We start from the raw sequence: 14,868 nt of genomic DNA, 5'->3' as shown, positions 1-14,868 counted from the left end.
CATGATTTCCAGATGTCTTGACCCGTCCATAAAAAAAAGTCTGCATGTACTTCATGGCTTGTTTTCTGTGGATAAAAGGAGAAACGCAATAATACAAGATAATTCATAATAGATTTTACTTATATTTATAACCCTCTTTACACCATATATTGCTCCTTCAATCAATACTATAACCGCATCCGATTACCTTTTAAACTTTGTAGGAGGTGGGAGGCACTTCGTTCGCTTCAGGTCCTAAACGAAGATGGCTGCTTTATCTTTGGCCTTTTTCTTTTTGCTCTCTGTTAAAAAACACAAATACTGATGTTACTGATGTTACGTTCCACTTTTTTTTTGTGCTTATTGTGAGAAATGTGCTCCTGCTCACTGGGTTTGGGCTCGGACAGAACGGGGGGTTCTGTTGCTATGGGGTCGAGCAGCCCTTGGAGCTCTGCTGCGATTCGCACCTCAGCCACCTGCTGATTCTTTCTCTTGCCCTCCTGACTCGTCTTCAGGCCTCCAGCAGAGTCTTTCTTGCTCTTCACAGCAGGTGGCCCGCCCTCGGTCCCGTCTGCCTTCTTATCGGCCGCCTTGCTCACTTTCCCCGCCGCCTTCCCGTCCCCAGAGTCGCTCTTCCTCCTCCTCTGCGGTTCCTCCTTCCCGTCCCCAGAGTCGCTCTTCCTCCTCCTCCTCTCCGTTTCCTCCTTCCCGTCCCCAGAGTCGCTCTTCCTCCTCCTCCTCTCCGGTTCCTCCTTCCCGTCCCCAGAGTCGCTCTTCCTCCTCCTCCTCCTCCTCTCCGGTTCCTCCTTCCCGTCCCCAGAGTCGCTCTTCTTCTTCCTCCTCCTCTCCGGTTCCTCCTTCCCGTCCCCAGAGTCGCTCTTCTTCTTCCTCCTCCTCTCCGGTTCCTCCTTCCCGTCCCCAGAGTCGCTCTTCTTCTTCCTCCTCCTCTCCGGTTCCTCCTTCCCGTCCCCAGAGTCGCTCTTCTTCCTCCTCCTCTCCGGTTCCTCCTTCCCGTCCCCAGAGTCGCTCTTCTTCCTCCTCCTCTCCGGTTCCTCCTTCCCGTCCCCAGAGTCGCTCTTCTTCTTCCTCCTCTTCGGTTCCTCCTTCCCGTCCCCAGAGTCGCTCTTCTTCTTCCTCCTCTTCGGTTCCTCCTTCCCGTCCCCAGAGTCGCCCTTCCTCCTCCTCTTCGGTTCCTCTGCCTGGACGCCGTCCATCGCGGTGTCTGCTCCCTTCCTCTTCGCCCCGGCGGGTGTGGCAATGGGTACGAAAGAGAGGAAGGTCTGTTGGGCCGCGGGGAACGTGTTTTTAGCCCGAGGCGCGCGCGGCTTCCGCGGCGGGGCTTTCGTCTTCACCGCCTGGCCGGTGGGGTCAGCCGGAGCAGGGCCGGCCCCGGCCTTGGCCCGGGGCTTCCGGACGCGCGGCTTCTTGGCTGGGGTTGCATCCAAAGCGGCCATGGTCTGCATCTTGGCTTCGTCTTCCACTGTGCGGACGAAGGGTTAGGGTTAGGGTGGTTCAAAACGTTCAGACCGTTATACCAACCCACAGAGACGTTACCAAAAACCAGGTTAGGGTTAGTTAGACGTTACCAATAACCAGGGTTAGGGTTAGTTAGACGTTACCAATAATCAGGTTAGGTTTAGTTAGACGTTACCAATAACCAGGTTAGGGTTAGTTAGACGTTACCAATAATCAGGTTAGGTTTAGTTAGACGTTACCAATAACCAGGTTAGGGTTAGTTAGACGTTACCAATAACCAGGGTTAGGGTTAGTTAGACATTACCAATAATCAGGTTAGGTTTAGTTAGACGTTACCAATAACCAGGTTAAGGTTAGTTAGACGTTACCAATTGGAACAGAAACGCTTGTGCCACTTTTTACTGATGTGAATTAGACAAAAAAAATTCTAGCAGTTATTCTCCTGTTTAGAAAAAACAACAACTACCCACACCCACACCCACACACCTGACAGATTCAAAACCAGCCGCTTCCACTTCTCCACGTCGAGACTGCCTTCAGAGTCAGAACTGTTGTTCCAAGCAGGAATCGGCGGGGCGCTGGACAGAACGTCCTCTGGCTCCATGGGCTGAGGAACACCCAGTTTCCTCTTTGTCGACGGAGGGTACAGAAGACATTGTTTAGCATACTACTGCATCAGCCGTGATACCTCAATGGCTTCTCTTCTACATTAATGGTTGTGTTTGAATTTTCAAACCTTCTCTGTTGGCGGTGTCTTTTTTCGCGTCGGTGTCTTCTTCAGCACCAGTGTCTTTTTCACAGGTGTGGCTTTGCCTATCACAGGTGGAGCTTTGCTTTTCATGGTGGTGGTTTTGTCTTTTACGGGGGTGGCTTTAACTTTTATGGTCTTCGCCGTGTCTAGGATGGAGGGAAATGAGAGCTCATTTTGATGTAGGAATCAGATTGAGCAGCCAGGGCAACAGACCACCTTCTAAGCAAATTGACAATTATTCTCCAAGACCACATCAGTCCACCTTGTATCACAGGTCCGCAACAGGTCCTCCTAGGGCTGGGCAATTAATCAAATTTTGATCGCGATTTAGATTTTAGCGTCAAACAATCACACAATTAACATAATCAAGTTTTTTATATTTATTTAATGTTTATAGAAAGTGCAGTACAGGTGAATAAATATATGTATATTATTTTATTTTAATTTCAAAGTTCTCAGTTACAAAGTATTTTTTGCTGAATAAATACAACATGTTTTGTGATTAGGATTTTTCCCATAATGGAACAGCCCTAGGTCCTTCTAGGCTACATACCTGGCACTGGGCCTGGGGCTTGTAGGACAGTACTTTGGAGGCTAGCTTTGGGCTTAGAGCCAGGAGAGGCAGCTGTGGAGCCAGGAATCGCTCTGGACCTCTGTTGAATACATTTAAACTTGTAAAACAATGATCTATATACAGTGGCATACAGACAGCTCTGCAGATAGCAAAGACAATCAAAGGTTTAATAGGATAACTGGACTAACGAAGCATGGTCACTAACGCCAACCTTTACCTTCTTCCCAGCCTCCGAGTTGGAGCTCAGAGCTCCGTCTTTCTTGGGCCGCTTGGGCCTCGGGGCGGCCTTGGCCTTCGGGGCGGAGCTTGAAGTTGCGGAGGGTTTAGCGTTGGGTTTAGGCTTTGCTTTGGATGGGGGTTTGGAAGTGGGCGCCGCCTAAAAAGACAAACGTCATCAGCGTGGGCAGCAACAACACCCCTCCATGAGCTGTAAAGCCCTACTAAAGGATCAGTGTGTTCATCCAAACACCGTCAGTGTGTGTGGGACTCACTGCGGCGGGGGTCTTGGGGGTCCGCGGGCCTGCTCTGGGGGTGGATTTCCTTTTCGACTCGAGTAACTTCAGCATTGCTCCTAGCTCCTGTTGAACGGTTTCAGAAGCAGGTGTCGAACGGACGTCGAATACAAAACGTAAGATACGTGGACGATCAGTTCTACCTGGGCGTGGTCCTCCTCGCTATTGGACACCGTATCGCTGGACTCTGCAGCCACTCCTCCTGCGCCGATGGCCTCCGGTGTGCGGAGGACCGCGGCATCGTCGCTGGAGCTCTCGTCGCTGGAGCTCTCGTCGCTGGAGCTCTCGTCGCTGGAGCTATCCGAGGCCTCGGGCCGGGCGGGCGGGGGCTCAGCGCAGGGGTGTGGAGCCTGGCCCGGGGGCTGTGGGGGGGGAACCTATAGGAACCAACGAGCGGGTTCAAAGATCACATGGAGCCATGAGTCATAGAAAATGTCCTCAAAATATAAGCCATGAAAATACTTTAAATATATATATAAATATATAAAGATTCATGCAAAGCTGGCGATTATCTTTAATGACAATAAAGGTACATTTAATCTTGGCGGGACAGGTAATGGTAACAATTCATATTTTTCTTAATTTTTCGGGTCAATTGAAGTAATTTAAAATGGGTTTTTTTGGTGCTAGAGCTTTGAATGCCTCTGCATATATTCTCATTGCAAGTAAACGCCAGAAAAAAAATAAAAAATAAAAAAGATATTCGTAATATTGTGATACAATATAAAGAAACGCTTCTTTAAAGAATCGGAATACGTATCGACCTCGGAATGCAAGCAGCCTGGACCTGAAAACACGAGCTGATTCCAGGGCTAACAGTACCTCCCAACATGCGTACCGTATAACAGCCCCCCCTACTGTTCCCCCCCGCTGGAGTCTTAGCGGGAGTGGTCGGGCCGAAGAAGTCCAGGATGGTTGTCATGGGGACGCCCCCCCCTCCCTCGCTGGACCCTGGGCCGGGCGCTGCAGAGGGGTGGGGGCCCAGAGGGGCGGGGCCAGTGGCTGCAGGGGGGGCGGTCTTGGCTGGTGTGTGAGCCTTTCCAAGTGGTGTGGCGGCAGCAGGAGAAGCCTTCCTATTGGCTGTCGGCGTGGCCGCCTGTTGGTTCCCAGGCAGCGATCCCTCGTCGCTGTCTGAAGACGACTCGCTGCTGTCGCTGTCTGCCTTCCTGGGGCCTCCAGCGGGGGTCCTGGCGGCGGGGGTCCTGGCGGCGGGGGTCTTGGCGGGCGCGGCGGCGGCCTCCGGGGTCTTCTTGGCTGAAGGAGCGGCGCCGACCGCTTTAGTCTTGGGTGCAGCAGTGACCCGAGCGGCCGGGGCGGTCGTGGTGGCGGGAGGTTTTTTGGGGGCGGCCCCATCATCACTTTCCTCACTGGACTCAGTGGTGGACCCAGCAGAGGGCGTGGCCCTAGTGGGGCCCGGGGCCGCAGGAGGGGGGGTCTTGGAGGGTGTAGAGGCCGCTCTGAGGGGCGTCTTAGGTGTGGTGGGAGGGGCCTCATCGTCAGTCCCCGAGGACTCCGTCTCACTAGAGCTCTCGGCGGCCTGGGCCGCTCTGGCGGCGGCGGCCAGCGGGGTGGACGGCGTGGCGGGCGTTTCTTTGGCGGCCTTGAAGTAATCCAAGATCTGCGTCTGTCTGCCGACTGCGTCGCCGCTGTCCTCACTGGACTCAGGGCTGGAAGCGGCCGGGCGTTCAGCGGTGGGGCCGGGGGCTGCAGGCGTGGCGGTCTGGGCGAGTGTCCAGGGGTCTGTAGGTGCCGTCTTCACAGGCTTTGGGGTGCCGGCGGCCGACGCCTTGACTGCTGGCTTCGGCTGTGAACCAGGTTGGAAGCAAGCAGAACGAATACCAATTAGAATGAATACATGTACTACTACATTTAAAGTGAATGAAAACAATCAGACTTTTTTGGCCAGTAGTCATGTTAACATGTCGAGCTCAAAGATCTCAGTTTTCAACCCGGTCCACTTGACATCGGGTAGGTACATGACAGTGGTAGGCCTACCGTAAAACTTCAATAGCACAGGCTTTTATTTGTTTCAATTACTGAACTTTCGAACAAAACTCTTGCTCAGCAAAGATGGGAAATACTTTAACATTTATTTTTTAAACCAGTATGAATATTCCTACCGTACGTAGGCCTATAGACCAGGCTATTAAATAACCGCGCGCGCGCACGCGGCTATTAAATAACCGCGCGTGCGCACGAACGCGTGCTTGTTGCCGGCGTAGCTAGATCAAGTATGGTGCTGTAGTTTTTCCTAACGTGACTAGTTGTTGCTAAACAGCAGGTGAAAAAACTAAAACGTTTGCCAAGCCAAAAGAGCGTTAATCGCGCAATATAAAAATCAACGCCGTTAAAATTGCTTTGCGTTAACGACGTTAATAACGCATTAAACTGACAGCACTAGTTTTTTCATGTATCGTCATTGGCCGATTATTATTGCTTTTCGCAGTTCCATTTTTTTTTGGGCCTGGCATGATTTACAGACAGTTCAATAATTTTTCCTTTTTTTTAATTGAGACTTGTAACATTTGTTATCATCATTGGGTAATTTTCATGATGTAAATTGAAGGAGCAAAAGCAGTATCGGCTCAGCCTGGAAATCCAGACCCACATCTAGAAAGCTGTAGGGTCTGGCAACGAGTAACGAAAATGGCCCAACTCGAGGGGCGGCACCAAGCATGCATTTGAAGATATCACCGGATAACACACATTGGATAACACTACGAGCAATCAGAAGAATGCAAGGCGTGACGTATCCAGACCAGTGGAGCTAACCAATAGATAAGACTCTTGCCGTATTCAGTCGGTAAAACAGCAAAGCTTTTGGCCAGCCTATATCAGATACACCGATGTGATTGGTTAATGTGTTCTGGGCCCGGGGAATCGGGGAGTGAGTATATAGCTCGTTCCCAAAGTGACTCGCTGAGCAAATTCTAATTCTGCTCTCGCGAGAATTCTGGATTTCCAGGGTAGTATCGCCTCAAAATATCGGCTCAAGAAAATCGGTATCAGCGTATCGAACATCGACTAAAGGCTGATTCATACCTCCGGATCCGGACGAAATTCGTCCGTCCGCCCCAAACGTTGCCGCCGGAAGTACCCTTCATACCTCCGTCCGGTTTCAGCTTTGTTATGGATGTTACGCAATAAATCCTCTAGAGGGAAGTGACTGTCGTTTCACAAATTAACGGCATCGACAATCGCAAACATGATATCTGTAGAGATGATGTTGCTTTGTGTCATCCGAAATCTGAAAAAAAAAATGCAAAAAAAATTGCAAAAAGTGTAGGCCTAGGCGGCGGTGACATGTGACACCCCTCACCAACCAGCAGATTATCTCCTCAAAATGTTATTAAATTACCAGTTACAACTCATTGCCAAAGTATAATATAAGTATAAAACCAATATATATCAGATATTATACTACTCTCTATTTTCGCGAATGGTCTGACTTTTGACTCTATACTGCCGCCTCGATTTCCGGTGGTATTGCTCCGTTTCTCCCGGAGCACTCCGGATTCGTAAGCTCAGAGGCGACGGAACATTGACGGACGAAACACCTCCGGGACCGGACGAAACGGTCCGTATCCGTATTTACCGTAGGGTTTGAATGGACCTTTAGGCTGATGGAAAAAAAAAAACGGTAATGGCCCTAAAACGGTCCATATCGGTCGATCCCTAATCGAGATGGACTCACCGCTGGGGTCTCCTGGTCGCTCTCTGAAGTCATGTCGCTGCTGACGCTGTCCGGCCTCTTGGGGACGGCCGCAGACACTGACCCCGGCCCCCCAGGGGCGGCGGTCTGGGAGGGTGTCGAGGCCGCTCTAAGGGGCGTCTTCACAGGGTTGGTGGGAGGGGCCTCATCCTCGCTGTCCGAGGACTCGGTCTCACTGGAGCTCTCTGCGGCCTGGGCTGCTCTGGCGGTGGCGGCCTCCGGGGTCTTCTTGGCTGAAGGAGCGGCGCCGACCGCTTTAGTCTTGGGTGCAGCAGTGACCCGAGCGGCCGGGGCGGTCGTGGTGGCGGGAGGTTTTTTGGGGGCGGCCCCATCATCACTTTCCTCACTGGACTCAGTGGTGGACCCAGCAGAGGGCGTGGCCCTAGTGGGGCCCGGGGCCGCAGGAGGGGGGGTCTTGGAGGGTGTAGAGGCCGCTCTGAGGGGCGTCTTAGGTGTGGTGGGAGGGGCCTCATCGTCAGTCCCCGAGGACTCCGTCTCACTAGAGCTCTCGGCGGCCTGGGCCGCTCTGGCGGCAGCAGGAGAAGCCTTCCTATTGGCTGTCGGCGTGGCCGCCTGTTGGTTCCCAGGCAGCGATCCCTCGTCGCTGTCTGAAGACGACTCGCTGCTGTCGCTGTCTGCCTTCCTGGGGCCTCCAGCGGGGGTCCTGGCAGCGGGGGTCCTGGCAGCGGGGGTCTTGGCGGCGGGGGTCCTGGCGGCGGGGGTCCTGGCGGCGGGGGTCCTGGCGGCGGGGGTCCTGGCGGCGGGGGTCATGGCTGAAGAAGCGGCTCCGCCCGCTTTAGTCTTGGGCGCCGGTGTGCCTGGAGCAGCCGGGCTGGTGGTGGTGGTGGAGGCCTCCTGCGGTGGATCAGCGGCTCCATCTTCATCACTAGACTCACTGCTGGACGAGGCCGGGGGTTTGGACTTGGTAGGACCAGCCGCTGCCTTCACTGGGGGTTTGACAGCCTGGGTCGGGGTGGTCGGTCTCGCTGGGGGCTTTGCTCTCTGTTTTTTCAAACGTTGGAAGAAAATCTGTGAGGAATGAACGATTAGATCAGAATCAGAAATACTTTATTGATCCCCGGGGGGAAATTGTTGTTGTTGTTGTTGTTGTTGGTCATCGCTGTCATGAATTGGAAAAGCCATCATTAAACTGAGCATGATGTTCCACAACACCTCACCCCTGTAGTTCCCTCGTCGCTCTCTGAATCCGTATCACTGCTGCCACTCTGTGGCTTGCTGGGAACTGTAGTTTTAACTGCACTCCCACGAGTCTTCACCAGAGTTTGATTCGATAATTTTTTCGGTGTCTGTGGGTGAGATTAAAGATGCAGCAGAAATATTCAGGGATGGCCTTCTTCTTTCTCATCCGATGTCGATATCAAAAACTTGGGAGATCATTTGATTACAACATTCATTAATTTGTAGTCAGTGTTTTTCATTTTTTTCAGTGTCAAGCGTTTATAAATACAGCTGGTTTCTGCGTTACTATTCTATCATTGTAATCATTGTAACTGTAGAATCAAATAGCAAACACAAATAACCAAAACAAATTCAGAGAGACTTGTGTTTATGCTTGACTGAGTGTCTGCACTGTAGGCTCTAACCGGGCCTTACCTGTGGAAGTAGGCTCTGGCTGAACAGTTCACTGTCGTCCTCCTCCTCCTCCTCATAATCACCAGCTCCTGTTTCCCATCTTCCAGGCTTGATCCCACCTTCAGAAAACGGTTTGTAACAAATAGTTTGACTACTGAAGTGCTACACTGCAGAATTAGCAATATTCAACTGACAGCACATACTGTTAATCATGTCAAAACCCTACCTTTAGAGAGGGCCCCCCCTACCTTTAGAGTGGCCCCCTACCTTTAGAGTGGCCCCCTACCTTTAGAGAGTGGCCCCCTACCTTTAGAGAGTGGCCCCCTATCTTTAGAGAGTGGACCCTACCTTTAGAGAGTGGACCCTACCTTTAGAGAATGGCCCCTACTTTTAGAGAGTGGCCCCTACCTTTAGAGTGGCCCCTACCTTTAGAGAGTGGCCCCCTACCTTTAGAGAGTGGGCCCCTACCTTTAGGGAGTGGGCCCCTACCTTTAGCGAGTGGCCCCTACCATCAGCGAGTGGCCCCTACCATCAGCGAGGGGCCCCTACCTTCAGCGAGGGGCCCCCTACCTTTAGAGAGTGGCCCCTACCTTTAGAGTGGCCCCTACCTTCAGCGAGGGGCCCCCTACCTATAGAGAGTGGCCCCTACCTTTAGAGTGGCCCCTACCCTTAGAGTGGCCCCTACCCTTAGAGTGGCCCCTACCCTTAGAGTGGCCCCTACCTTCAGCGAGGGGCCCCTACCTTTAGCGAGGGTCACTCCATCCTCGTCGTCCGAGGTCTCACTGCTGCTCTTTGGGTCTGCTTTCCGTCTCCTCTTGGTCAACCCATTGGACTTTCTATTAGCCAATGAAACACGAAGCCAGCCTGTTACTTTCACTGTTCTAAAGGGTTAATGTTAGAAACGGGTTTGCAATACCATGGGTCGGAGGGGGGTACTCACTCCAACCATGAAGTATAAATGTCCATCAAGGACGCAGAGGTGCCCGATTCCACCTGTAATGCAAAGAAGAACAGCTTAGGTAAGTGTGTGTGTGTGTGTGTGTGTGTGTGTAGTGAAGGGGTGTGTGTGCGTAGTGAAGGGGTCTATGTGGTGTGGTGAAGTTGTGTGTGTGTGTGTGTAGTTGTGTGTGTGCGTGGTGAGTTGTGAGTGTGTAGTGAAAGTGTGTGTGGTAGTGTAGGTGTGTGTTTGTAGTGAAGTTGTGTGTGTGTGTGTGTGCGTTTAGAGAAGGTGTGTGCGTGTGTAGTGAAGGTGTGTGTGTGTGTGTTTAGGGAAGGTGTGTGTAGTGAAGGTGTGCGTGTGTAGTGAAGCTGTGCGTGTGCGTTTGTGTTTCATAATAGTGTCTGTCTGATTGTGTCTATGTGTGCAGACCTGAGGTGCATGCTTCCTCAGCTCCTCAGCTGCATCCAGCAACCCGCTCTCCTTTAAATGACGACAGATCAGGAGGATCAAGTGGCCGCGCTTCGACGCGTCCGCGGACATCTTTAAAACAAGACGAGACAATGCGACAGATCATATAAATACGGAACAAAACTAAAACAAACTCGAAGAAGTACCCACGCTACACACACACTCATCCGACAGCGCACACGCGTGTTTGAGGCGGGTCGGTCCGGCCTTTGAACTACGACTGTTCTTCCGCTTTGGTGCAGAGATGCATCATGGGACGTGTAGTCCTGAAACAACGAGCGCGCTATGGACGTTTTTATCATTGTACTTGTGTCTTTTTGTATTGAATCATAGATATAACGATGTGTGAAGTTCAAAGTTTTGTTAAAATTGGATGCGTACACACACATGAAGATGGAGAAGTGCATGTAAAAGGAAGTGAGTAGTAGCCAACATGATGCGGTCACAGAGTGCACCGAAGACTACAAATATTTTTTATATCTGCTTTGTAAAATGATATGCACAAGAATATTTTACGATCCACAAAACCATAAATATTTTTACTTACGTCTTGTAAAATGATTTTCACATTATCTTTCGGAACAAAATTCACGGGGTTGTGTTAATGTGTGCAGCTTGTCTGCACATTGTGGGGTCAGAACAGCTCATTAATAATGAATGCACAGAGAAGGATTCACAAATGTATTTTGTGATTTATATATAAATTACTCTCCTCTCACAAATACATTTCAATGCACACACAAATGGATCGGTATGTATATATGTAAAATGTATCCATAAAGAAAAATAAGTTTCACAAACACATTTCTGATCCACAAACAAATGTACCTTGTTTTAAATAAATGTAATATAAATCCATAAATATATGAATTATAATAATATTTGCAATTTTCAGCTAAATGTATTTGGATGTTGTTACATATATATACAAACTGTTAAACTTGAATTTACAAGACGCTTTTCATCTGTGAACTTGTTTGCATTTGTGTGTGAACTGGACTGTATTTATATGTGGATTTCTGAGACTCTCCTGACGTGGCTGGATTCACAAATGCATTTCTTTCAACAAGGAACTCTCTGTAGCCAATCAGATGCCTCCCTCGTTTTCAGCCAATCAAATGACTGCAGCGACTGGTTGTTTACATTGTGGCTGTTTCCCAAAGTGAAGGCTGTGTCACGTTAAAATTGTACCGGGGGCGAAAATTGTACCGGCCTACGTCATCGTTTGTTTACATCCTGACAACCTGCCCGGCAACAGACGACGCGATGCAGAAAACATGTTTCCAAACGACGAAATAACATAATACAGATAGCGGATCGCTATCTGTATTATGATAGATAGCGATAACACTTGTTTTTACTTTATATTTGTATTGTATTTAATTGTTTAATCGAAACCATAAAAAAAATTGCCCGCGAAACGGGCGATCGCGTCAAATGACAAATGTTTTGCCCGCGAAACGGGCGATCGCGTCAAATGACGTAGGAGGGTTCTTGAAACATAATACAGATAACGGATCGCTAGATAACACTTGTTTTTACTTTATATTTGTATTGTATTGAATTGTTTAATCAAATTTAGCTAGTAAACTGAGTGTTTTAAGCAGGTTTCATAGTCTAGAATGTTCAAGAACCTTCCTACGTGATTTGACGCGTCATTTGACGCGATCGCCCGTCTCGCGGGCAAATTTCTTTATTGTTTCGATTAAACAATTAAATACAATACAAATATAAAGTAAAAACAAGTGTTATCGCTATCTATCATAATACAGATAGCGATCCGCTATCTGTATTATGTTATTTCGTCGTTTGGAAACATGTTTTCTGCATCGCGTCGTCTGTTTCCGGGCAGGTTGTCAGGATGTAAAAAAACGATGACGTAGGCCGGTACAATTTTCGCCCCCGGTACAATTTTAACGTGACAGCTGCAGCCTTGCTAGGACGCGTCCTTGCTAGTCGCGTCCTATGGAGATGAGACTAGAGTGCTAGATCGAGTGCTTCCTAGCGTTTGTAACGTCGGACTTTGGGAACGACTTGGTAGTGTGGAAGCGCTTCCGCTTCCGCTTTTTAATACTGCGTGTCCGCTTGTAAACCAGGCCCCCAGGATAGGCGCATACTTCCGCAATCCACCAGTGCTCAGAGGCCAAGCCTGGTATTGCAGCTGTTTAAGCTGGCTGTGGACGGGGGTCCGTCATTTCATGTGGCCCAGAAGTAGATATCGCCGTCCACACTCCAATACAAGTGGGGAACAGGATTGTGTCTCCGCAAAAAAATTCTGGATATCAATCAAAGGCTCATAATTACCTTCATGCCATGTCCTAAAAAAATGTACGTTTTTTCTTTCCTTAAAGGCACCCAGTGCAACTTTCGAGGCTTAAAAATAAACATTCAATTTCTAGTCTTTTTTACACGTAGTAAGTTTCAATAACTCCATACCATTACATACCGACATTTAAGCAGCAAAGATGAGACGTCGTTGTGTGGTGAGAACTGATACAAAATCGATAACAACAACAATGCCGCCATTTTCTTTCTTTTTTGTAACCTACAATAAATAAAGCAGGCTTCCAGTCAATGGAAAAATGGCTTCTCCCCACCGGCGATTGTTGTTGTTTACGATTTTCTATCAGTTCTCACCACACAACGACGTCTCATCTTTGCTCCTTGAATGTCGATATGTAATGGTATGGAGTTATTGAAACTTACTACGTGTAAAAAAGACTAGAAATTGAATGTTTATTTTTCATTGAATGTTTACATAAAGTTGCACTGGGTGCCTTTAACGCCACCTCAAGCGTTTTATTAGCCGTTATCTCGCTGGGGAAGAGGGGTGTGCAGCTGAAAGGAGTCGTAGTGAAGCAAATGGCATCCGAGAGGGCCTAGTTCAGTGCTCCGTTTTTTGGACTGGTTCATCTGCTGCTCAATAACTCTCACGGTCCTCTGCTTGCGATCATTGTGATTCATCATGTATTGATCCATTTATTCAAAAGATCCAAAGACAAAGAAGCGGTGCATTACGGTATCAGTTCTATATTTCTGCATCCGGTACGTCACGGACTAGGTCACGTGTCTTGGCCACATAACGCGGAAGCAAATCGCTCCTGTATGATGCCCTGCGCCACTGAGCAGTTTCCATAGGAATGAATGGGCGGCCATTTTCGGTCTGTGGTCCATCCTTTAATATGTCCATGTTGTAAACACATGTGCGCTTATGAATAAAACATGGCAGCAATCAAGCTGATCGATATTTATTTGACTTTTGTCTGTTATGAATGTGGTCATGTCTCCTTCGCATGGAGCCTCTTTGGGGAAGTCACAAAAGCTTTGTTGTGGTTGATCGAATTGTCTTTATTAAAAGGAAAATCCATTCAATTTTTTATAAAACTAAGTGAAATTGTCTGAGAACTTAATTCATGCATCACATTTACAGTACGGTTGATTACTATTATGCAGGGGGAAAAAGAAAGAGATGATAAACGTGTATTTATTTGGATATATTATTTAACTGATCTGATTCATTCATTCATATATGCCTACAATCTAACAGTGCTTTGAACACATAAGTATAGCATATCAAATACAATTAAATACGTTCAATAAAAATGACAAACATTGCAAATGATCGGTTGTGCATTAATTTTACAACATTGGATAGTGGCACTATCCCTTCCACCGGTAAACAAATGTTTGTGCGCCACCCTAAGGCGCACAAAAGCCTCCGTTTGCTGGGCTGACCCTAAAAAAAACGATTCAACACAAACATAAATAGGTATACATAAATAATGTAATTTTGTGAGCGAGTAAATTGACATTGGTGACAGTGGTGTTTAACACCAGCTACGTCCATGCAAAATATAGCAACGTATCATTAAGTTGCAAAAACGTTTGAAAAGTGGCACAGGTCTTTAGGCTTGATTATTTGCATTAACATGATGAATCTATAAAAAGCAATACGGCACAAACTATTTCTGAAAACTAATATAACTTCACTTCGTTTGAACGTGTACTGCTCTGCCATTTTCAAGAACCCGCCCAGTGAACGCAGAGGATTGTGGGTAGTTTTGGCTCGTCTAGGATGCAGCGATGCATCCTTGAAAAATCTCGGAATTCTCAAAAACAAAGGACGCAAAAATGGCGCGGCTTTCGAGTGTCCTCAACATTGGAACAGTGCTTGTCGGCGTTCTATGACGTAGCGTCCTTAAAAGGGCGGCCGTTGAGCATGCTTCCTTGACATTGGGAAACAGCCCGTATGTGCCGTTTACTACTTTAAGGGCACCGACAAACCCAAAACCCAGTCGAAACTAGATGGAAAAAGTCTCTAGGTAAACGTGACGCAGCTTTTACTTCTTCGCCACCTAGAGATGTTATGTACGATCATTCAAAAAACCCATGTTCTTTTATTTCCCATAGACATTTGACAGAGGGAACCGGGAGGCTCGGAGGCTGGACTCAGAGGTCGGAACTGCAGTCATGTGATTGGCTGAAAATGAGGGAGGAATCTGATTGGCTAGAGAAAGTTCCTTGTTGAAAAATATGCATTTGTGAATGGATTTATTTGACATTTATACCGATAACCATTTGTGTGTGCATTGAAATGTATTTGTGTTAAGAGAGTAATTTATGTATAAATCACAAAATACATTTGTGAATCGCTCTCTGTGCATTCATTATTAATGAGACTGTTCTGACCCCATACATAGTATTCACCTGTAGAGGGCAACATGCATGTTGAAGTAGCCTACTGCTGTTGGCCCGTCTTGATAAGACAAGGGTTTGAGCCCTCATTATTTATGGTTCCTAACGATTAATTAATTAATTGGACAATTCCCACGTGTTCGTGTTGTAAGAGGTTGATTTCTTTCC

At 48.2% G+C, this 14,868-nt stretch overlaps 1 protein-coding gene across 1 annotated transcript; it reads right to left on the bottom strand.

The window, feature by feature from the left end:
* Positions 1–187: 187 nt before the first annotated feature.
* On the bottom strand, positions 188–10,228 carry LOC132466255 (mucin-2-like). Its single transcript, XM_060063351.1, has 15 exons — positions 9,967–10,228; positions 9,538–9,590; positions 9,339–9,433; positions 8,619–8,716; positions 8,183–8,311; positions 6,987–8,006; positions 4,131–5,096; positions 3,436–3,669; positions 3,272–3,358; positions 2,998–3,156; positions 2,760–2,859; positions 2,192–2,352; positions 1,942–2,083; positions 368–1,459; positions 188–281 (listed from the first exon to the last, which is right to left on the bottom strand). Exons 1-15 carry the CDS (start codon positions 10,075–10,077, stop codon positions 235–237), a joined length of 4,494 nt encoding a protein of 1,497 aa, XP_059919334.1. The 5' UTR covers positions 10,078–10,228; the 3' UTR covers positions 188–234.
* Positions 10,229–14,868: the final 4,640 nt, after the last annotated feature.

The sequence above is a fragment of the Gadus macrocephalus genome, chromosome 10 (genome assembly GCF_031168955.1).
Source record: "Gadus macrocephalus chromosome 10, ASM3116895v1".
Taxonomy (NCBI): domain Eukaryota; kingdom Metazoa; phylum Chordata; class Actinopteri; order Gadiformes; family Gadidae; genus Gadus; species Gadus macrocephalus.
The sequence above is the reverse complement of the archived record's forward strand: the minus strand, read 5'-3'. Positions and strand labels throughout refer to the sequence as shown.